This window comes from Microtus oregoni, unplaced genomic scaffold (genome assembly GCF_018167655.1).
Source record: "Microtus oregoni isolate MIOR12 unplaced genomic scaffold, Mior012 000011F_ref0000422, whole genome shotgun sequence".
NCBI classification, from domain to species: domain Eukaryota; kingdom Metazoa; phylum Chordata; class Mammalia; order Rodentia; family Cricetidae; genus Microtus; species Microtus oregoni.
The window spans coordinates 28,500,184-28,524,561 of record NW_024543070.1 but is presented as its reverse complement, the minus strand read 5'-3'; the positions used below and the strand labels follow the sequence as shown (position 1 = coordinate 28,524,561).

General features: G+C 45.2%; 1 protein-coding gene across 5 annotated transcripts in view; it reads left to right on the top strand.

The window, feature by feature from the left end:
* Nucleotides 1-24,378, top strand: part of Fhod3 (formin homology 2 domain containing 3) — a 412,200-nt gene that overhangs the window by 152,174 nt on the left and 235,648 nt on the right. For all 5 annotated transcript variants that reach the window (XM_041660396.1, XM_041660395.1, XM_041660394.1 and 2 more), the window contains exon 4: nt 21,816-21,883. In XM_041660396.1, coding sequence (XP_041516330.1) covers nt 21,816-21,883 — 68 coding nt within the window. The remainder of the gene's footprint in view (nt 1-21,815; nt 21,884-24,378) is intronic.

Genomic DNA, 24,378 nt, shown 5'->3' with positions numbered 1-24,378 from the left:
GGGGTGCTACACACAGATGATTAGGAATGGGCTAAATTAATATGTGAGAATTAGCCTAGAAGAGAATGGGCCAAGCAGTGATTAAAAGAATACAGTTTGTGTGTTGTTATTTCGGAGCATAAGCTAGCCATGTGGGCGGCCGGGTGTGGGGGACGCAGCCCTGCCGCCCCATATTACTACACATAGTGATGTACATGCATGAAGGTGTCCATAGTGATGTACATGCATGAAAGTGTCCTAAAGAAATATGTAATTATGATTAATTTAAATAATAAGTAATTTCAAAACCCCTAGGCATTGGGGGGAAAAGTCTTTCCAGAATGTGCCATTCACTAAATACTAAATATGTTGGAGAAAATGTGATCCAAAATTTGGTCAGGAGAATACTTTTAAAGCATTTTACTACTTTTTTTTTTTTTTTTTTTTAAAAAGACAGTCTCACGTAGCTCAGGCTGGCAGCAGATTTGCCATCTGACTGAAGATGACCACCAACCGCTGATCTTGCTGCCTCCCCTCCCCAGTGCTGAGATTACAGGCGTATATCACTGTACTTAGCTAACTCAGTGCTGGGGATGGCTCCACGGCTCCGTGTGTCTACGCAGTTCCTGCTCCATTGGAGTACAGCACCAGCGTTTCACTGCTGCTGGGAGTTTCAGCTTATGAGGGCTGTTCATTCGCTCATTTAATGACTCATTTCTTCCTAGTCTTGGACTGTTGTGGTCTTTACCTGGCGGTCGCAGTACTCAGCATGTCCCCTGACTGTGGAGCCTCATCTCCCAAGGCGCTCACTCAGGATTACTGCCACAGGTCAGTCCCACTGGGGACTCTTGGAGAATTGCCTCCTCTGGGACAAAGTGACACAGCATTAAGTCAGAGAAGTTTGGGATCTAGTCACCAATGGTCCTGTTGGCCACAAAGGCCAGGACTGCTGCTCCAGACCAGATTCTCCTATCCTAGCTGAATCTGCTGATTGCAGACCATCTTGTGAGGTGGGAGGCTAGGGTCAGTCACCCCAAATGAATCTCCTCTCACATCCCTGTAAGTGGTGTGCGCCAAGTTCTTTGTCTCCCCCCCCCCCCCCCCCCCCGCACCGTCTCCGGGCAGGGGCTGTAGATGCGTGGTGCTCATTACGTTCAAGTGAACTTTCACCCAGCCTGAGTCACTCAGCTCAGGATCAAAGTCTGTAATTTCATGTCAATTAGCCACTTCAAAGCATGCTGTGGGGGAAAATTAGGAATCAGGAAACAAATTGAATTATACATCAAAGGCAGACAATCTCTTGACCTTTTTTCCTTCCAAGATCTGTTCCTTAGTGTGAAGATCCAAGTGATGTGGGGGCGGGGGCGGGAGGTGTGCTAGCCAGAGTCCCCCTTGATCACTTCCTTCCCCATGCAGTGTTCTGGCAGAACGTGATGGGGGTTTCGTCATAAAAATACCAACCATAAATTGAGGAAGAATTGCACACAGAGGGATCTGGGAGGTGGGGGAGGGTACTTTGGTGGGGTACAGTGCTTCTGAGTTCGTTCCCCAGGACCCAAGTACCTGCATACTTACGAGCGTAGGCACACAGTAAGACCATTGTATCATGTCATGATTGTATGGTGAACTGAGGGAGATGATTTGATGGGCTGTGAGATCTGGAGGAGGAGAAAGAGCTGCAGTGGTGGGAGGAGCCTGTTAAACTTGGACCTTGGGGCAGGTCTTAAGTGGTGGGTGACCTGGGAAGCTGAGGAGGAAGGCTGGCACTCCAGGAAGAGGGGGGGAAGGGTATTGAAGTGTGGGATATGTGTGAGGGGCTCAGAAGGGGTGGGGATGGGTGCAGGGGCTGGGTGGAGGGCTTCCATGTACGCGGGTTCTTAACGCTGGACATAGGCACGTGAACTTGGTAGTCAGGAATTAGAGGTGCTGACAAAGTGTAAGGTAGGAGTAGCCTGGACTGGGGAGATAGCCTGCGGCTAAAAGCACTTATGTTTGCCATCCAAATAAGAGGTAGCAACATGGTGAACGTGGTGCCTTCATGCTTCCCTTCACAGCCTGGCCCTGTGCCTTGACTACACCTAGTATTATAGGTGTGTGTGTGTGTGTGTGTGTGTGTGTGTGTGGCCATGCACAGTTCTTACATGGATACTGGGGATTTGAACTCGGGTCTTTGTGCTTACACAATAAGTGCTATTTCGAGATGCCACTCATGGGTCTCAACTCAGGAAGTGAGAGCACATATGGTAGAGTCCTTGGGCCTGAATGGCCTCGTAAGAGACGACAATGACTGTGAGCCAAAGGACCTTTAAGACGCTTTGGCTCTATGTGCTGACTTCTTGGGGCTTGACACACAGACTGAGGGAGCAGAGGACTCTGGGAGGCTCCAGGAGATAGAATCCATGCTTTGCTCCAGTGAGAGCCAGTGTGTAGAGCCAGGGCCACTCCACTGGAGCAGATAAATGGTTCTGAAAGGGACCTCAAGGCTTCCAGAGTTCCTGTCTTTGTCTGTCTGTCTTAGTCCTGCTAATTTTTCCTCATTTTTCCCTTGAATATTACCAAGTACCTTGGTTCTCCACGCTGAATGGAGACAGAGGGGTTGTTCTGAGACAGTACACTGGCTTTGGACTCACATCTCTACTTAAAATTGCAAGATTGCTTGCATTCCTCCCCTTTTTCTTCCCCCCCACTTCACCCCTATCCTCTCGCTTTTTGTCCCTCCCCATCTTCCTCCCAGTTTTAAAACTAAGGCACAAAAGCATTGAAAAAATGCACCCAGCCCTGTACATATCCAGGTGTTTTCAGAGGCTATTTAGCAAGCAGATTTAAAAAGATGTTTTGGGAGACTCGAGTTGGGTTATAGCTTTACGAAGAAGTGATCCAGAAATGTCTGGATGTCTGCTCTGTAACCACTTTTGCTCACTATAAAATTTCATGTAGCTTACATTAAAAATATTAAAGGTTACAGCATGGGTCTCCCCCCCCCTTAGTTTCCAAAGTCATCTTGAAGTGTAATTCACAAATTCACTTTATACTTTTCAATCTGTTTCCCTTTCTGCTTAACCAATTGGGCATAATGTATCTTAAATTAAGAAAAAGAGAGGGTGGATCTAAAGAGAGCCAGAGTTTCCAAAGAGAACTGAGCAAGAGTGATGATCTAAAATATACAGTTAACTTAGAAACTTACTTGGTGACTGGCGGTGTGGTGGGAAGGATTGGGAAACAGCAGCGAACTTGAAGCCAGGTTCTCTGCAGTGTCGCTACTGTTGAGCTATTCCTGGAAACCTCCATTCTTGCTTCTGCCCTTCCTACTGCTCCATCCACTCTCAAGAATTCTGAGGACTCAGTAATTCTGGCTCTCTGGAGGAGCACTCTGGAGGAGCACTCAAGAGGAGTTCTGGTTGCCCCTCCCTAAAGTTGGAATAGCAAAGAGGGGATTCTAAATTTAGCTGCACTATATATGCAAGACCAGAGGAGACGCTCCTTATCACCTTCAGATACCGAGTTCAAACTTAGTAATCAGTGCCTGAATTCTTTTGTGCCACCCCACTGCTAGTGGCTTCCCTTGTCCATGTTCCTCGTTTCCTAAGGACCCCTTTTCAGTGGTCCTTCTGTGTGCCTTCATATTACGAATGCCATGGGTTATTTTTCAGAGGCGAGAATGAGCTGTGTAAATAGTGTCACATTCAAGAGCACTAACAAGCCGGACAGCCACTGTCGATTTCTTCCCTGTGGCTGTTTTGTGTGAGCACACTGGATGCTCTCATGACTCAGCTGTTCATGCCTCATCACCATAAGCCCCAGACTCCGGCTGAGCTGCGCCGTGATGGGCCTCTGCCCCCCTGTCCAGAAATCAGCTTATCAGACTGGCTTCTTTATTTCTGAAGTTTGTAGCTATTTATGTTGGTGCTGTCATGAGCTTCCAGGGTTTGGAAACTTTGGGCATGTGTAGGTTTGCATTTATACTTATAGTCACTTGCTAGGGGATGCATAGAAATCATCAAAAGCCATTTCAGGACTGTATCATTTTTGGAATGTATTTATTGAATATCAGTTTCTGATACTTATATCTATGTTTATGAAACAGGGTCTTACTGTATACCCCAGGCTGGTTCAGATTTGAGTAGCTCTGCCTTCCCCTTCTGACTATTGGGATTCCAAGTGTAAGCTGTCATACCTGAACTATATCTAATGCAATGATTGACTAGTCAGAAGTCATTATAAATATATAATCCTGAGAGCCTCACTGTGTTTAGTGTGTCTGTTATCTGTAGCTTTTTACTTGTCAAAGGGTTCTGTCAATGTCTACTATCAAAGGAGCAGATCCCCTAGTGTGTCAAACGGACTGTAGCATCCCATCCCCAACTAATTTTCCACTACCAAATGATCAACCCTGAGATCAAACAGTGATTCTGTATGGACTGAGCAGCTGCATGTGTACACATATAAATACATACATACATATATACTTATATATATATATACCTCTACTTATTTATATGTTCATATATGTATATATACCTCTATATATACACCTCTCTATATACATATATATGTGCACATACAACAGCAATGATTAAAGAAAGCAAAGCCATAAATTTGAGAGAGCACAATCAGAGGGGTTGGAAGGAGGAAAGGGAGAGGGGAGTGACATAATTATATTATAATTTCAAAGTATTCTTATACTAAAATGATGGTCTGCCGTCTCCTTCTGTGCCTTTTCCAAGTTCCTGCCAGGGAATCATAGTGCTGGAGCTGCAGCCTCTGAGTTTTCCTGAAGCCAGGGCTTCCTCTTCTTGAGCTCCACTTCCCCCACAACTCTCTCCAGCTGTAGCTGCAGGGGGCTGGGCCAGGAACAGGCGAACCATTCCTAAAATCTGGTCATCCAGAACTAGACAAAATGAGCTGATGAAACCATCCTGTCCATCCTCATTACCAAGGCCTCATAGGCAGGGAAGAGAGACGGCTTCGTTCTGTAGAGTGGGTTCAAGCAAATCTGCTGTCTGTTTCTTGACCCACTCAGGGCTCCGTAAAGGCCTGGAGAAAGACAGTTTGTCTCTGGGGTTCAGCAGATCGATGTGTCCTGCAGCCCAGCCCTGCTCTCAGGTACCCCGAGACCTTCCTGTGCTGACTGTGTATGGTCTGAGAAGTGCTTCTCAGTTACGGTGTCTCGGCAGCTGCTCACTGGCGTGTTAGAATGAAATTTGATTCAATCCTGTAATGGAATATTTACACACGTATAGGAAGATAGCCCTTGCTTTGTGTCTGCCAAAGATTCTGAAGTGGGAAGGGGGAATAGCTTAAATGCTTGCCTAGAAGAAGGAAAGTGTGCCCAGTTTCAGTCTTTCTGGCCTAAGGATGCTGCCCAAGATACTCTACGGCAGTGGTTCTCAACCTGTGGGTCGTGGGGTTGCCTAAGACCATTGGAAAACACAAATATTTACAGTATAGTTCATAACAGTAGCAAAATTGCAGTTATGAAGTAGCAATGAAATAATTTTATGGTTAGGGGGTCACCACAACACGAGGAACGTATGAAAAGGTTACAGCATTAGGAAGGTTGAGAAACACCGCTTTATGGTTTCAAGGATATTATCATTTGTATCACTTGGTCTTGTAGGCCATCAAAGGATCTTTTCCATTTATTTGCAGCTTTTAAAATCTATTTGTGTGTGTGTGCAGATGTGTGAGAACAGCCATGTGTGTGGGTACATATGTGTGCTCACGTGTGCAGGCCCCTATGTATTGTGTGTGTGGGCCAAGTGGCAACTCCGTGATCCATTTCTCTGGCTGCCTCCGCTTTGTTATTTGACACAGTCTCTCGTTGATCCAGCTGGGCTGCTCGGCCAACAATTCCCAGCAGCGTACTTCTGCCTTTCCAGCAATGAGGTTTTAAGTTTGGGCATTCAGGCCACCGCACCGGGTTCTTTTCTGTGGATGCTGGGGATCGAACTTAGGTCCTGACCAACATGGCCATCTCGCTGGTCCTGAATTGCAATTTCCAGCTTAATTTCATGGGTTACAGTCTCTGGAAACATGAAGTGACAGCTTTAGTCATCTTAGTAACCATTGACTTGATAGTTTATGTTCAACAGATTGTAGCAGGCAAGGAGTATTCAGCCTTGATGCCTGCACAGCTGGACAGAGAGACCCCCCTGGTGACACATATGAGCATTGTGCATGAGGAAGCAGAAACAAGCAGTTACACCTAAATGAAGGCTCCTCACCGCATCAAGACTGGTCTCTGTTTATCTGCCGCCTTTGTCTCGGGTGGGCCTTCCAGCCTTTGCTGGCTCTGTATCCTATCTTTGGTCCACACTCCTTTATGTTCTTTAGACATAAAGCCAGTTCATTCAGCTGGCCATTGGCTGGTGTGCAGGGCATTTGGTGTATGTTGTAGAGCACGACCCCCCTTTTAAAGACTTTCTTGCTCATGTTGGAAAGGAATCTAAATTTCCCTCAGCTTTTTCACTTCCATAGAGGATAAAAGCAATGTGGGAGGGAAGCAGTAGGAAGCCCGGGCTGTTTTCTGTGTGTTCTCTGCACCTCTTTTTCTCAGTCAATGGCCTTAGGAATTTCTCAAGTCAGCTATGATCTTTCCCTTGAAGAAAGGCTTCCTTGGGATCCAGTTCTTGAGATGAACCAAAACTCTCCCTGGTACAGCAGGGTGGGAGAAGATAATGCAGAGAAAGGGAAGGTCTTAGCCTGGGTCCTTCTAGACAGAGGGCACATTTTCTTAAGGTGAAAGGAAAGGCCCCGAGGACCAGAGAACTCTACTTTTTCTTATTTTGCTTTATAATGATACCCTACCTTCTTTCCTTTTTTTTCTCCTTTCTTTTTAAATCCCCCTCTCAACCAGAATAAGATTCAACACAGAGCTTTTTTGTAAGGTTCTGAAAATTGGTGTGGGATGTGGTGGGGTGCCATTGGTACCATGGACAGATTCCAAGCTGCCATTTCTTTCTCTGGCTTATTGGAAACAGCACCTTACAGAAAATTAATGTAGGATGCACATGATTAGAGTTTGATCGGTGCTCACTTCCCCAGCTAATCAAATATCAATATTCATGATGTAAATAGGTTGAACACAATTTTTATGCAAAGTAACAAAAACAAGGTACTTTATGCGATGACTGACATCTTAAAGGGTGTTTGTCTCCTAGCCACTGAAGCAAAAGTCCCAAATTACCGAATTGGAGACTGTTTGAGTCTAAATATATATTAATTTAGTTGGGTATGAGAATGAATCAATCAATTTTCCCTTCATTCCAAAGAGTAGTGTAAGGGAGCAGTGTCTATGTCAGAATCTGGGCTGGAGTTTCCTGCAATTAGTCAGGAAGGGGTGTCTGACACTTGATCTGCCTTACAGATCCTGAGAATGACTCTGAGTCCTCAGAAATTAAAAAAGAAGGGGCAAGGGGCGGTGGCAGACTCAAAACCCTATTCACAAGATAAGGGGAAGAGGGGATGGGGGGCGATTCTTTCCTTCACTTCACCAGCTAATTCATACCTATTATGTGTCAGTCACTGGTTAAGGCCCCGGGACAGAGCTGCGCCTTGAGCAGACAAAAGCCCCACTCTTGTGGAGCATGCATTTCCGTGTGTGTAGGAGGGACACAGACAGTAAATACAGAGAAGTGGGAAAAGTACCTGGCAGAAGAGTGGTAACCACCACGAGCAGAGAAACTAGGTGCTTCTGGAAGAAAAGAGTAGGTAAGAATTTAAACCGGGCTGTGAGAGAAGTCTCCCTCAGGGAGAGGTGTTTGGTAATGACCTGGAGACTTGAGCAAGCGAAGAAGCAGAGTGACCTGGAAGGAGACCACAGGACCCCAATGGGAGATGATGGCTTAGACCACAGGACCCCAGTGGGAGATGATGGCTTAGGACAGGGGTGTGGAGAAGGCAGTGGCAAGAAAGGGCTGGATGTGGGATACCTTGACAGATGGGACTAGGGATGAAGAAGAGAGTGATGACAGAGCTGGCCATGGATTCTGCCCTGACATCTGATGCAAACCCTGTTGTCCTTCTTCTATGGTCCCTAAAACACTAAGACTATGGGTTATGGCATGGTATATACTGTGCAATTGTTCTCATTTCTTTTTCTAGCCTTTCTATCACAGGGAGTTTAATATGTTTGTTGGCTTGAATGGTATTGATTTTATTCCAGAATCAGCACTTGAGATCCATAGAACATTGTTCAGTTGCCAATGCATGATTCATCTGAGGTAAAAATGATAACCAGAGGCTTCCATTAGACCTACTCATGGCCTAGAAACATATATGTGGGCTCAGACACAGAAAGAATATGGAGTCTCTCTTCCCATGAAATCCAGGGTCCTCCACCTCCCTCTGGGTCAGTAGGGCTATGTCTTGGTGTGGTGGCACAGAAAGACTCAGATGGGAACTCTTGTGTTGGGAGTCAAGTTACTCTAAAGATTCTGAAAATGACGTAAGGCAGACAGCATGTCCTGAAGCCAGGAGGAGCCAGCAAACCAGTGAGGCTCATGGAGAGTTGGGGCAGAAGACAACGTGAAGTACAGACCTCACACACATCACCAGGCCCAGTCAGGTGGTCCAGGAGACTGGTGGGCATGGGAAGAAAACACTGTCTGTTGTTCTTTCTAGTCGGCCATCGCTGGTGTTGTCTGTAGATCAATCTGTTTGTTATGTGCACCATGTGTCTGGGTTTCACGCCCACCTGAAAAGGTCAGAATGAATGGTGCTAAAATTTATCACTAATAGGGCGACAGATTTCCCTACTCCTGTATTTTTTTAAATTTTTTGTTTTGCATCCTAACTGCTGTTTCCTTTTCCTCCTTTCCTCCAAGTCAATCCCCATCACCTCCCCTCTGCCCCATCCACTCCTCCTCCATTTCTATTCAGAAAAGGACAGCCTCCATGGATGTTGACAAAACATGGCATATCAAGTAAGACTAAGCACCTCGCCTTGTATTAAGACTGGGCCAGGCACCCCAGTATGAGGAATAGGGTCCCAAAAGCCAGTAAAAGAGTCAGAGACAGTGCCACAAGAAGAACAAGTTACAAAACGGTCATGTATATACAGAGCGCCTTGGTCAGTCCCATGCAGGCTTCCTGGTTATCAATTCAGTCTCTGAGCGCCTACGAATCCAGATTAGTTGATTCTGTGAGTTTTCTTGTGATGTCCTTAACCCTTCTGGCTCCTATAATCCTTCCTGCCCTGTTCAGCAGGATTCCCTGCTAGGCCCAATGTTTGACTGTGGGTCTCTGTATCTGTTTCCACCAGTTGCTGGAGGAGGCCTCTCTGGTGACTAGGCACCAATCTGCGAATATAGCAGAATACCATTAGGCATCATTACATTGACATTTCCCCGCTCCAGTTGTGTTTGGTTCTATCCTAGGTCTCTGGGCCATCCAGCCTCTGGGTCCTGGTGCTCCAGGTGTGGGCTCGCTGTCATGGCATGGGTCTCAGGCTGGACCAGCCATTGTCTGGCCACTCCCACAATCTCTGTGTCATCCTTAGCCCAACAGACTGGAAGTTGAAGAGATTGCATGGAGTTTGGGCTCAAGTGTGGTGGTACCCTCCTAGTCTTTCTGGCTGATGATACATCTTAACATTCCGTGTGTGTCACCTTTGTTCACTCACCTCTGACCCCCTTGGAGCAGAAATAGACAGCAAGATTCAAGGCACTCATGAGTGTGTAGATGCCTACCTCTGACTGGTGAGTTTGTCCCTCCCGAGTACTGTAGATGTCCATCAATGTCCCAAGGCCAGTGGTTCTCCGAATGGTATCCTTGGACCACCCACAAGCCCTGGGGCTACTGCTTCTGAGCCTGAGAGATATGCAAAGCCTTCTGCAGCCTGCTGAACCCAGACCTACGCTTGGCATACTCCCTAAGACTTCCCGCCACACATTCAAGTCTGAGAAAACTAAAGGTAGCTTACCCCTTCCCCAGTACCTGAAATGAAGTAAGTACCCTGTCACCATCCAAGCTGTGGGCTATCCACAGTCATGCGGTTCTTCCTAGGAGGCCACCCATCCCTGCCTCTTAGTACCCCCAACTCCCTTCTTTGTTGCCAGTTTCCTCACAAGATTTATTGTCCATGTGTCTAGTTCCTGTAATATGTGTCGTAGGACATGTGGAGGTTAAACTGTAACAGCCTTTTTGGTAATCTGAGGTCAGATATACTTGTCCTTCCTATGACCGTCACCTGCCACATGTCAGACCGTGAGAGGAGTTAGCCTCACAGTTCTGTTTTAACTCATGCCCCTGGAAGGGAATTTCTGGCTGATCGTGCCTCACTATCCTCTAGAAACGTCTATTAACTCGTGCAAGGAGGCTAAATATCTAGTCATCTTAGATCTTGATGAGAATATGAAATTCAAGTTATTTTTGTAATTTTCGGAGTAGGAGAAGCAAAACAGAATTCAGCTCCCTTTGCAAACTTAGCAACAGTTTGGGTGCCTGAATTTGGCCTAATGGTACCTTTATCTGCAGTTAGTGTTTGAGGCAGTCTCTAAGTGTGGCATAATGATGGGTATTCATGTCTCTTCCTGGGGCCATGTGGGGATGCAGGAACGAGCAACAGCACCCTAGGGGGTGTGGTGATGTCTGGGGCCCTACTGTCGGACCACAAAGATTACCGAGGGAATTTATCATGCTTGTGGCTCCGTTCTGTGAAGGAGGGGGGAATTGAGGGGAACCCCCCTTGGGGGGGGCAGCAAAACGTGCTTTCTCTGCAGCTCGATTTCCTGGATTGTAACTGTGTGCCCCATCCGTTCCCCCAGTTCTGCTTCTGAGATGCCACCAGCATGGTGCTTTACAGGGAGTGGAGTCCCATACCTAATGACACATGCCTGTGCTTTTACTCCCATGATCCTTCTGTCCTTGGGAGTAATGGAAGATGCTGAGTGGACATCAGGGGTATGTGGGTGACCTAGCCAGTGAGAATGCCATCTTTTGCAAATGTGCTCAAAGTTCCCTTTTCCCACCCACATACTTCCTTACCTGAAATAGTTCAACCAGCTGGCCCCCGTTCACAGTGATTTGGGAACTGTATTGTGTTGACCAGGGGTCCTCATGCCTGTCTAATTCAGTTAGGAGCTTGTGGTTACAACTGTGTTTCAGATGTTCTCTGTCCTCACATAACAACGTGAACTGATGGTAAAGCCACTGAGGAGGAGCGGAGGGGTGGAGAGCTAGAAAGTGAGCCTGGACGCTTCCCAAAGGGCCAGACGTGTGTGTGTGTGTGTGTGTGTGTGTGTGTGTGTGTGTGTGTGTGTGTGTGTGATTGTCTAAAGTTTAGTAAGTGGGCTGGGCTGGGTAGCTGGCCAGGAAGCCACAGAGGTCAAGCTGTCTCCACCCCTCCAGCAATGGGGTCACAGACATGTATCATCACACCTGCCTTCCACGGGTTCTGTGAACCAAACCCAGGTTCACTAAGACCTTACATGCCTCGACAGTCTCTTAACTGTTCTTTGCTCTCCACCACTCCGGGAAAATCCTCCTTGCTGCTCCCCCAGGGGCTTCCCCTTCATTCCTGCTTGCATGAGTCAGTTGGATGCCAATACAGAGCTGGTCCTCCTGGGATTGAGACCCTGATGGGCAAAGGAAGTGCTGGATAACTGAGTCCCAGAAGCGGGCTGAGGAGCAGGGGGAGAGAGCCATGGGAATTCTTTCATCTGCTGACAAATGACATCTCTGTGAAAGGACACCAGCCACAGTCAGTGAACCTGAAGCCTCACGAGAGCAGGGCACATAATGGCCATCACGGTGGTTGAGTGACTATCATAAATGTGACTTCGCTGAGCTGCCATGCCCATGATTGATGACTTCCAGGAGTTGTCTCACTGCCGGGGCACCGCTGCTGCCCAGCTGCCCAGCTGCCCCAGGCTGACTGTCTCCTTAGTGTGCACTTTCTTCAGCTAGGAGAGCCGCACCTGCTTCACCGACCCTAGGGACAGGCTCACTTCTCCACATCTGTCTGGGGCTCTTCAGTTCCTGGAAAGGCAGGCCTTGGAAGCCTAAGAGAACTCTCTCTGTCGGCATTTCCTGGAGTCCTCTGTGTATCTTTCTGGGCTATCTTGTTAAACTAACCTCCTCACAACCCTTGGCAGTGAGCAACACAACTCCTTCCTTTCTTCGTCTTCCCCATGACGACTCGCAGCTGCTGACAGCAGTCCTGGTTCCTGCTGGAAGGTGCTCGCTATGGCTCTCCTTCCCCCAGATTCAGCATGAGCACGTGCAATCGTGCCTCTCCACTAGGCTGTCTTCTGTGCTTTCCCGAGTGCTCCCAAGGTAGTATTGCATGTGCAACTTCTATCTATGGATGCTTTGTGGCGACCACTTTGTGGGCACTCATGACCCCTTACGTCTGCTGTGGTTTAGAAACAGTTACTTGAATGTGTCTCTGAAGAGTTGGAATGTGAGCTGAATTACAGACTCTAGGATCAACCTTCTCTTTCTTCATTAACTTTACTGAGGAATAATTTACGTGCAAGAAGATCGACACATTTTAAATTCACAATTTGATGACTTTTGACAATTGCATGCACCATTACAAGCAAGACGAAAACCATTTCCCTTCAAGTCCTTTCATGCATCTTTCTTGCACCCTTCCCCCTCCCCAATCCAGACAAGCACTGATCTGCTTTCTGTCCCTGAAGATCAGATTTGTCTTTTCCAAAACTTTGTATAAATGCAGTTGTACAATCCACACTCCTGGCGTCTGGCTCCTTTCGCTTAGTGTGATGTTGAAACTCTGCCATGTCGTGGCATGTGCCAGTAGTGTTTGTATTGCCCATTAGCTCTGCTTGTACGAATGCCCCACGGCTTGTTTACCTGCTCACCAGCTGACAGATATTGGACTATTTCTGGGAGACTTTTGCTATTGTGAGTAAGGCAACTGTGAATCTGCATGAAATAGTTTTATGTGTATAAGTTTTCATTTTTCCTTTGGGATAGCCAAGGAGGAGAACTGCTGGGCCCAAGGGCAGATGTCTATTTCTGTTTATAAGAAACCATCAATGTGCTTTCCAGTGCAGTTGCCCCATGCCACATCCCACAGCAGAGGATGGAGCCCATTTGCTCTGGGATTTTGATACCACGACAGAGCCTGTCTTTTTACTATAAGCCACTCTAGGAGTATAATGTGCCAATACTTTCTTTTGCAAATGTAAAACCGGAGACCTAGAGATTTTCTAAAAGCCAACAGGGAGGGTCAGGGCTATGCTCGTGGTAAGATCCCCACCCTTGAGAGCATTGGCACATCCCTGAGAGCTTAGGTGGTGCACCCCTGAGAGCTTGGCTGGTGCGCCCCTGGGAGCACGGCTGGCACTTTTCTGCTAAACTTGGGACAGCTGTCCTTTTGCCTCTCTCAGGCTGAATTATCTTACTTGAGACTAAAGCATCCCAGGTGAACCCAGAGTCTCTCTGGTACCCTTAGAACAAAATGCCAAGTTTCTCCTGCAGGAACCCTGGCGCATGGCTCATCGTCTCATGCTGACATCTTTTTTACAGGACCCACTGCTCTTCTGGTACTCAGTGGAGCTGACTTTAGATAAAAGTTGTGTGTCATCAGGGAGTATGGGCTAATGACAGGCTAGGACACGCCGAGCCTAACTCTAGGCGTTCTTTGGTCTTTTCTATAATTGAAGCCCAGCAGAATTTGAAACTGCATCCAGGTTGTGCTCCTGTGAACTTTCCAAGCATGCTGGGCTCATGCAGCTGTTCAGGCAGAACAGGAGAGCTTTGGCCCACCATGTTGTCTCTGCTCACTGAGCCAATGCAGGCCCCACGGCTTGAAATACACTCAGAAGGGAAGTAGCTAGAACGTGGGCTCCACACGTATGCAGCTCCTTCTTCCAGGTGTCTAAATCTGCAGTTAGGTGCGAATTGGCTGTGGGAGCAAACACCATTTCACTTTGCTATATTTAATCGTAGAAACATGGCCGTATATTCTTTCCTCGTGGATCTTTGGTTCTTCCCACCCCCCACTGGCTTTTATAAACTTTCCTTAGAACTGTGCTTTTCAAAACTGGGTCTCTGCTCTGGTTCCGTTTTGTTTGCAGGCTACGCTACTTGCCCTGGATGAATGGCTGCTCCTCTCTTGAAGGACACTGAAAGGGAGAGGCCTGCCCCCTGGCGTGGGGCAGGTGCACTCCCGAGCTTCACCAGCTCTGCTAGGTCACATGATTGATGTCAGACTGTTCCCTTTTGACCCCAGCTAATGATCCTTATCTTCTCTCCAAGACCCAACAGCTACCCCCTTTTCTCAGAGTGTCCAGGGCAGAGAAGGAGAGCCTTTCCCTGTCAAGATCCATTGACCCCAGCAAACAAAGGCTCTGTCTCCAAGGCAGTGATGGTGTCTTGCTGAGGGTCCCCAAAGCCCAGAAGGTTCTGAGCTTAGGCAGTCTTCTTAGCATACAGGAAACCAGACAGATGGCAAGAGGTGACTCCCTAAATCCAAATGCTGTGCCTGGAAGGGACCATCCGCCCACACACTGTACACAGAACGTTGGGTCTATGTCTAAAGGTATTATGTTCCCAGTTTTATCCTGTTGTTGAAATAAAAAGCAACAAAACAAAACAAAAATTGACAAAAAGCAACTTGAGAAGGAAAAGGATTTATTGAATATTATACTTCCAGGTCACAGTTCATCTCTGCAGTCAGGTCAGGAGCTCAAGGCAAGGCAGAGTTTATGGAAGTTTACTTTCTGGCTTGCACAGGCTTAGCCAGCCTTTTTGTATAACCCAAGACTACCTGCCTGAGGAATGGTGCTGCCCACAATGGGCTGGACCTCCTACATTGTTTAATTTTTAAGACACCTAACATCAGTTTTAAAGTCTTTTAAAGGCAGTATGAAAGCCGGCGATGAAATAAGTATCTGAAGTTCTCCAGATGGTAACTAATGGAGAAGAGAAAAATGAAGTGTAAAAAGGAAGAAAGCAGGAGGACAGTTAACAAAGAGAAAGAGAGCAATAGCTAGAGACAGGGAGACCAAAGCCAAGACCACCCAACTCAGTCTCATCACTGGGTCCCTCGGGGCTTAGGCTGCCACTCAAGATGACATAAAATGATGTCATGGGGCCAGCAGCCTGTTTCAGGACAATGTGAACAACTGGCCACTTTGGGAACATATCTAGGGTTCTCTTTGGAGTATAAAGAGAGGCAGAAGAACTAAGGACCTCTGAAGACCCTCTTCTCTACTATTCTTTGATCCTGGGGATGAAAAAGGCATGTCTGGGACAGAATTTTCAGCTTGTCCAGTAGTCTACTCTATCTTATCTGATTCTGCCTTTACCTCTGAGCATGGATGGTTTCTGAAGACAGAGATGAAAGTATTTCATTGGTTCCCAAGGTCAAGTCACTTCTTCAAATTCTGAAGGACAACTATTTTCTCAAACTGATTGAGTCTAGACATATGAAGAACTTTTCCTGGGCTGAATTCTTTAGTGAAGATGAGGATGTAGATGTGGTTTCCAAGGAAACCATCTGAAGGGTGAAGACCTGGATTGGGCCCAGCATGTAGCAATGTCAGACCATAAGCTATGCACATCACTGCACAACTGGATATCATTTGTATCCCCTCTACCAACAGCTTCTTATATGCTATTCACCTCCAATGCTTAGAAGGATTGTAGACAGAAGTTACTGTCCTACCTGGTCCCACAGCCATTCAGTCCCAACTAAACACACAGAGGCTTATATTAATTATAAACTGTTGGTCTATTAGCTCATGCTTACTATTAACCAGCTCTTACAACTTAAATTAACCCATAATTCTTACCTATGTTTAGTCTTGTGGCTTGGTACCTTACTTAGTGAGGCATTCTCATCTTGCTTCCTCGGCTTCTGGCTGATGACTGTGTCTCTGTCTTTCCTCTTCCCAGAATTTTCCTAGTCCGGTTTCCCCACCTATACTTCCTGCCTGGCTATTGGCTAATCAGTGTTTTATTAAACCAATACAAGTGACAAATCTTTACAGTGTGCAAGAATATTCTCTCACAGCAAAGGATTAATTCTTGCCTCTGGCATTTCCTTAAGGTCTGGTATTTGCAATACTGAGCTATCTTCTTGGCTGACAGGTCATCATCCTGAGAATTGAATTGTGCCCTGGGTATTTGGAGTGTGTGTGTATGTGTGTGTGCGCGCAGACTTGTGTACCACAATGTACATGTGAATTCCACTTTGTTTGAAATGGTCTCTTTGCTGTCTCAAGCTTAACTGCAGACACCATACTAGCTGGCCCCTGAGCCTCTAGGGGTCCTCCTGTGTCTGCCTCCTATCTCACCACAGGGGCAGTTGAACTGTAGATGTGTTGGGTTTACATGGGTTTTGGTATTTGAACTCAGGTCCTTGTGGTTGTGTGGAGAGCACTTCACTCACTGAGCTGTCTCCCTGGCATCACTAAATGTCTCTTCACTCCTTTGTTTGGCACATCTCCTGTCTTAGAATTAAGTGGCTAGTGCCTGAAGGAAAGAAAGGCATCAGATTTAGGATTAGATAGAGTTTCACTCTGAAATGAATAGAAGAATCCCACATAGGCCCGCAGGAAGTTTCCAGGTCCCCATGTCTTCAGAAATTTTCACATTCTGTGTGTCTGACTATTTTTTCCTGCAACATGTATGTGAAGTTTGAGTAAGAGTTTCTGACTCCAAAATGCTTTTAAAAATTACTGAAATAAGTCAGGTGGTGGTGGCACACATCTTTAATCCCAGCACTTGTGAGGCAAAGGCAGGTGGATCTCTGAGTTAGAGGCAGACTGGTCTAGAAGAACTGTGTAGCCTCTTTATCTGAAGACTGATGGGCTGGCGGGCACAGGTTCAGGACAGCTATTGCTGTTATACATAAAAACCCTGTCTTGAAAAAAAGCAAAAAAAAAAAAAGACACAACAAACAAAACAAAACACCAAAAACCCAAACAAACAAACAAAAACCCTGGGATAAATGGTTTACAGAAATAATAATTATGATGGTTAATTTTGATTGTCGATTTGATGGGATTTAGAGCCACCTAGGAAAATGCCCATAGGAGTATCTGTTGAGCCGTTTCTAGAGAGGTTTAAATTAGGAGGAAAGACCCAACCTGAATGCAGGTGACACCAGTCTGTGGCCCGGGGTCCTGGGCAGAATAAAAAGAAGAAAGTGGGCAGAGCATCCCTTCCTCTCTGAAGCTGAGTCTGTCGCATGTGTCTCAGCAACCAGGAAGTACCTGTGGCAGTTTGAGTGGAATTGGCCCCCAGAAGCTCATAGCGGGTGACACTGTTAGGAGGTGTGCCCTTGTTAGAGGAAGAGGCCTAATGACACACACCCTTAATCTGCACCTTGAGGCTGGAAGGCACACCTTCAATCTGGGTCACAGCTTCTTCTGGAAGTGTGTCACTGTGGGGGCATGTAGTGGCATATCATTTGTATTTTAATAAATAAACCTTGCCTGAAGTTCAGAGAGTAAAACAGTTGCACGGATCAGACTTACAGACTAGGCAGTGGTGACACACACCTTTAATCCCAGTAACCACACTAGTTTCCCAGAGAAACTGGGCGGTAGTGGTGCACACCTTTAGTCCCAGCCTTAGAGAGGAATATAAGACAGGAGAAGACAGCTCTCATCCATTCTGAGATTCCTGGAGGCAGGATCGCCATTTTGGACTGAAGTAGAGGTAAGAGCCAGTGGCTGGCTGTTTTGCTTTTCTGACCTTCAGGTTGAACTCAAATCTCTGGGTTTTCATTAATTGTGCTACAGGGGCAGGCTTTGAGGTATCTTTTTCTCAAGCTTCACTTGGTATGAAAGTCAGTCGACTTCCTGTTGTCTGCAGGATGTAGAACACTTGGCTCCTTTTCCAGCACCATACCTACCTGAATGCCACCATGCTCCCTTCCATGATGAATTGAACCCTCTGAAATATAAGCAAGCCACCAGAATTAAATGTTTGCTTTGAAGAGTTGCCATGGTCTTGGTGTCTCTTCACAACAATATTAAACAGTAACTAACAGATATGACTTCTATTTCCTATGTACTGGAGATGGCTCCACTGTGGCTTTCCTGTGACAAAGGGGCCAGTGTGTGACATTTGTTCACATGTGATTGTGCAAGACTACAGATCTGGAGAACTTGAGGAGAGGGGACCCTGTGTCCAAACATAAAACAGCTACCAATCATGTCTGAAGGATAAAGAAAGCTATCAAAGATTACATGTGGATTTCGGGCATAAATTCTTCTGTACACTCTATAGCATATGGAATAAAAAAGCAGAATGTCTGAGAAAATACTTTAACACACACACACATATAATTTTGGATTTTAGCTGTTCTTTTGATATTTGATACTAAAAAAACTATATTAAAATTTCGTGACTCTCTTGGGCTGGAGAGCTTGCTCAGTAGTTAAGAGCATGTGTTGCTCTCTCAGAGGACTTGTGTTCAATTCTCAGCATCCATGGCAGCTCACAACTGTCAGAAACTCCAGTTCCAGGGGGATCTGATGCCATCTTCTGGTCTCTGTGGGCAGTGCACACATGCAGTATGCAAAAAATAATGCAGGCAAAACACCTATATGCATACAATAAAAGTAAATAAATCTTTAAACATTAGAATCTTCTAAGTGAGTTCTCTTGCATGAGCAAAGTCATTACTAGGGAAGAAAGAATGCTGTTCTGCTTCATTTGGGATAGAAAGTGTTGAAACAGATGGCGGTGGAAATTAAGGATGTCAGACTAGACAAGTGTTCCCTCTAGAGGAATTTTAGTTTGAATTCAGTGGCATTGGACAAACGGGACTTTGGAGACCTCACAAAGATATCTTCGTCTTTTCTAGAGGAGTTTTCTTTTTTTTTTTTTTCTTTTTTTTTTTTTTTTTGGTTTTTCGAGACAGGGTTTCTCTGTGGCTTTGGAGCCTGTCCTGGAACTAGCTCTGTAGACCAGGCTGGTCTCGAACTCACAGAGATCCGCCTGCCTCTGCCTCCCGAGTGCTGGGATTAAAGGCGTGCGCCACCACCGCCCGGCTCTAGAGGAGTTTTCTTACCAAGGGGTGAGAATCAGTGTGGGAACCTCACTGAGGTCACTGTCCTTGTGCACTGTAGAGTCACCTGTGAAGACCCAGAGGTAGGGTTACAGTGGGAAGAGTACACTCATTAAAAGCAAAGGGCAGGTGTGTAGCTCAGTGGTGGAGAGCTTGCCTGGTGTGTAGCATGTTCTGGATTCAGTTTCTGCACTGTGAAAAACGCATGCATCATCAGATGGCATAAGAGTGAGATGCAATGATGTCCACTGGAAACTATGTAGAGAGCTTAAATAAAAGAATGGGAAAGATATAGAAGTGCTAAATCTAAGTGATCATATTGATACCCAAATCATGTCTTTAAAATAAGGGATACTCTCAAGGATAAAGACAGACATTATATGATGATAAAAGGTCAATGAGTCATAACATCCCCAAGTGTGAATATATCTAGCAGTAGAAACAGAAAGCAGCTAACACAAAAACTCATGGAGACCAAAGCAGAGATGCACAGATCCAGCCTGCTAGTTGGATAACTCAGCACTCCTTTCATATCAATCTATAAAATGAGTAAATGGAAAATCAGTAAGAAGATAAAAAAAAAAACAAGGCATTGTAGCTCATGGCTTTAATCTCAGCACTTGGGACCAATCGGCATGTGGATATGTGTGAATTTGAAGCCACCTTGGTCCACATAGTGAGTCCAGACCAGCCAAGTCTACATTGAGTCTTCCTCCTTCTCCCCCCCCTCTCTCATATATATGCATGAGTTTATAAACACTATCATTTAACTTGACCCAGTGGACATTCATAGACCAATTCTCCTAATTATGAGAGAATACATGCCATTTTATATACATGAATGATTCACCAAGATATTCTGGGTCATAAAGTACACCTTAATATAGCTAAAAGCTCTAATGCCATAAAATCGTATTTTCTGACTGTTGAGAAATTGATAGTCTTCTGAAAAATCCTGTATATTTAGAAATAAGTGATATAGTTCAAGTAAACCACAAGTCAAAACTGTTACAGGATTAGGTTATTTCGACTTGGATTTTAAAGATTTATTTTATATCTTAAATGTGTTTGTTTGCATTTGTGCATGTATGCACACACGTGTGCTTGTCTGTGCACATGTATATGCAGATGTCCATGTAGCTCAGAAAACTTCTGGAGCTGGAGTTACAGGTGGTCGTGAGCCACCTGACATGGGTCCTGGCAACTGAACTTGGGTCCTATGGAAGAGCAGTATGTGCTCTTAACCACTGAGCCATCTCTTCAACCCCTTCACATTTGAATTTAATATTTGAAATATTCACTATTAATAAAATTTGAATTAAAAAAACCAGCATTACTTAGAAGAAACTGGAGAATCATTGCCGATTTTCCAAAATAAAGACATGAAACTAGTTAGTGAAGGTCCTGCCCACTAAAAAGATGGTCTGGGGCCACAGCTCAGTGGTGGAGTGCCTGTCTAGCATGCTGGAGGCCCTGTGATCAATCCCTAGGGGGAAAAGTTCCAGTTACCTATTTTACAGCAAGAAATTATTTTTTAAAAATAGAAACTAGAAAAGAGAGAGCAATTGAAACCAAAAGCAAACACAAAGAAGACAATAATCAATGAGCCAAACTGCAGAAAGAATGGGAAAACCAACGAGCCCACAGCTGACTTTTGAAAAGACTATCATTATTGCTATGTCTCTACTCAGATTGTTAAGTCAAAGGTTATTAGACACAAAAGGTCAATATCAAAGCCAAGAGAGAGACTGATAAAGTCAATAAAAGGGGGACCAGGAATATTACAAGTATTTCCATTTCCACAAGACTGTAACAGTTGTGTAAACTGATACATCCTTGAAAGAGATCAATTACCAGAGTTCACTCAAGAAACTATATACCGTATAGCGCTTTATTGTAGGAATTGAATAAACTAAGTTGCTATTTCGATACAAATGCTGCAGCTTAACACTGCTTGCTTCCACGTCTCCCAGGGCATGTCACCTTCAGAGTTAGCATGCATAGCAGGTGCATCCCGCTCATGACCACAGTTCTAGTTACCAATTACATCTCTGTATTTCTCTAAGAGGAGACATGTTACACTAAGAACACCGGAATTCATAACACACAATTGTCTCAAATCTGAGCTGAAGCATTTCGAAAGTCCTTTGGTGTTATGTGACATGCACAATGCAGACAGTTTATGCTATGTGTTCAGAGTCCAGACTGCAGTGAAGTCATGTGACGCAGCAGAGGCGGGTGATGCCAGACACACCTTGAGATTCACTGCTTGTTTGGTTATGAATCAACTTTTGGTTATTGTGTATTCAGAAACATTTTTTTGGTTTGTGTGTCTGTGTGTGTATGTATGTGCTCCTCCGTTACCTGATCCCACGAGGGGTTGAAAGTCACAGTTCAAGGGGTTAGGTGCTAAGTGACCTTATGCTCTATTCTATCACACAGATTCCTAATTTCTAAATTATTTTATGCTATACTCCATCATACAAGTTCCCAATTTTAAATTTTTAAATAAACTATTTACTTGAAACCTATTGTATAGGCTGTGTTGGTTTTCCCAATGTGGTTGGTCACTGAGTCGAAATATCTATAAGCCAGAAAACAGTCTGTTGAACCCTAGGAACATACTTGTACTGAGGAGGAAGATGGGGTGAGAGAGCCTCTCCCTGGCACCCGTAACAGACCAGGCATGATGTATAGGAGTCATTTTTCACACTGCTGAGGTGACCTGAGTGGTGGCATTGTAGTCGTTTTTCTGGTAGAAGATGTCATCCTTCATAAGTTCTTATGTTTATGCCATTCATTGAGTCAACTAAATTAATTGTCCTATTCTTTGTTTCAGAAAAACTGTACAACTCCAGTGGCCGAGATTTAAGAAGGGCCCTTTTCTCGCTGAAGCAGATATTTCAGGTAAAAAGGGAAATCAAAAGCCAAAATACTACAGTCCTGCTTTTGCTTTGTTTGGGAGCTAGATACATACAAGCTTGCACCTGTGTTTGTTACAAATAGGAAAGTCTGTTTAGATGACATCACAAGATGGTAGGGTAGGGAATGTAATGATCTGTCTTGTCCCTTAAAGAGACAGGCCTTGCCCTGCCCCAGTCTCTAACACCAAGGCAGGCAGCCTGAGCCCCTTCCCTTTTCCCTCTCTTTCCCAAAGAGGCAGCTCTATCTAGCTTCCTTATACCCACTTCTCCCCCTCCCCCTCCTATTTCCCCATCTCCCTTTCTCCCCTTTTCCTTAACCCCTCCATACCCCACTAAATAAATACCCACTTCCTCTTCATGGTGTGCCTGCCCATCTTGGTCATGGCACGTGGGGCACTCGGGGGCTCCCTGCCTGGGACCCAGCTGCCTACATGGCCCACTGTGGTCTTGGGACCCGCTGCCCACTGTTTGCCACTGCTCAGGGACCTGTGGCATGGTTTCATGGCCCGCTGCCCACTACTGCCACTTGGGGACCTACAGCATTTTACTTAAACCATAACAGGGAAAGCACTTGTTAGGTAAGAACTGGGGTCACTTTGGATCTCCAACACCAGGTAAAGGCTAGGTGGGCACGATGGCAGGCAGAAACAGGATTCTAGAAGAATCTAAATAACCTCTCCAGCTGAACTGGTGAGCTCTGGATTCATGTGAGAGACCTTGCCTAATATAGAGGATGGAGAGACATTGGGGAAGACTGTGGCTGTCAACCTCTGGTCTCCACATGCACCTGCACATGTGTCCACACACATGGAAATACATATACACATCACACACAAGGAAATTAGATCAGAATTCCAGAGAAGAATATTTATGTCAAATATTTCAAGTATAAAAAGTAAAGACAGGGCCGGGCGATGGTGGCGCACGCCTTTAATCCCAGCACTCGGGAGGCAGAGGCAGGCGGATCTCTGTGAGTTCGAGACCAGCCTGGTCTACAGAGCTAGTTCCAGGACAGGCTCCAAAGCCACAGAGAAACCCTGCCTCGAAAAACCAAAATAAATAAATAAATAAAAAAGAAGACCATTTAAAAAAAAAAAAAGTAAAGACAGCTTAATCAAATGGTTTTTTTTCTATATTCCAGTTTTTAAAAAGAAAACCCATTTGAGTATAATTAAAGAACTGTGTTCTGTTCCCCCCAAATCAGTATCTGCTTTCACACCCAGCCGCCTCTCCGCCAGTAGTTGCCTTTCGTGTTCCTGGTGTGCATTCATGTTTCCTCCCTAGTGGTAGGTACCCACAATGTATGGCAGTCTTTAGTATTACCTTCACATTTATATTGTCACATTGCATATGTCCTACTTTGGTTCATTCATGGAAAATGAACTGGTGTAGGAGTGACTGTAGATCTGGCTAGGGTTGTATTTTATACAGTGAGCTTGAGGTTCATTCTTCTTTGGGTAGACGGTTCTCTTAATTCCAGTTTGGGTACTGTAAAACCTGCTTCTGGGGGCGTGTTCCCTTGTGGACACGCAAGTCCCTCATCACCGGTTTCATCTTATCACTCCGTACCAAGCCTTCCTTTCACCCCTATTCTGAGATAATCAAAGCATAAGGAGGACTAGGTCAGGTTCCAGATCCCAGAGAGACTGCAGTGGACAGAGTAAGGCTGTGGGTTTGTATGGAGTGTATCTGTTTAGGTTCACTATTTTCCCCTTATAATTTTAGACTTATGTATAGATTTCACTTCCCTTCAGTTCCTGTTTTGTTCTTTAAAAGATTTTCTTTGTAGAAGATAATTTTAGCCAGAGTGAGTTTCTCTTGTTAATAGGGACTAGGTAAAAAGGTGGGGCAAAAAAATCCAACTCACACACACATTCTTACCTTCTTTAAAACTTGTTCTTTTTCTAGAATGGGATCCTGCTCTCGCTTCTTCCAGGAATAGAATCCCTTTCCTGGGGAACATTTCTGAAGACATTTCCTCTTTTCTCTCATAGCCTGAGTTTGCTGTTCGGGGCATGGTTCCTCTGTCATGTTATAATAAACCTGTATCCTCTTATCACATGAAGGATAGCAGGGACCTATCAGATAATGCTAAGGTTCTTCCCCAGAGCTCTCAGAAGCAAGTTGAAGGTTGCTCAGTGGTGTTCCAGAGTCAGAACAATACACATCAACAAGAATGGTAACTGAAATGGATCCAGACACACTGAGGAAGTTTGAACTGATGGACACATTCACAAGGACACTAATAGATAGAACACCAATAGGTAGTGAATGCTGGTGGACTGGCTACTCGGAAAAGGGCAGATTTTTAGAACCTCAAATTCTTCTTGCCTTTTCATACTAAACTTTAAGGTCAAAAGAAGTCTCCTTTTAAAAAGGGAATCTTTGTAGAAAGGTTCTAGGTAATAAGGAGCAACAGAATGCCAGTGTTTTGTGCCCCCCAATGAATCCGTTAATGAATTAATAACACAATAAAAG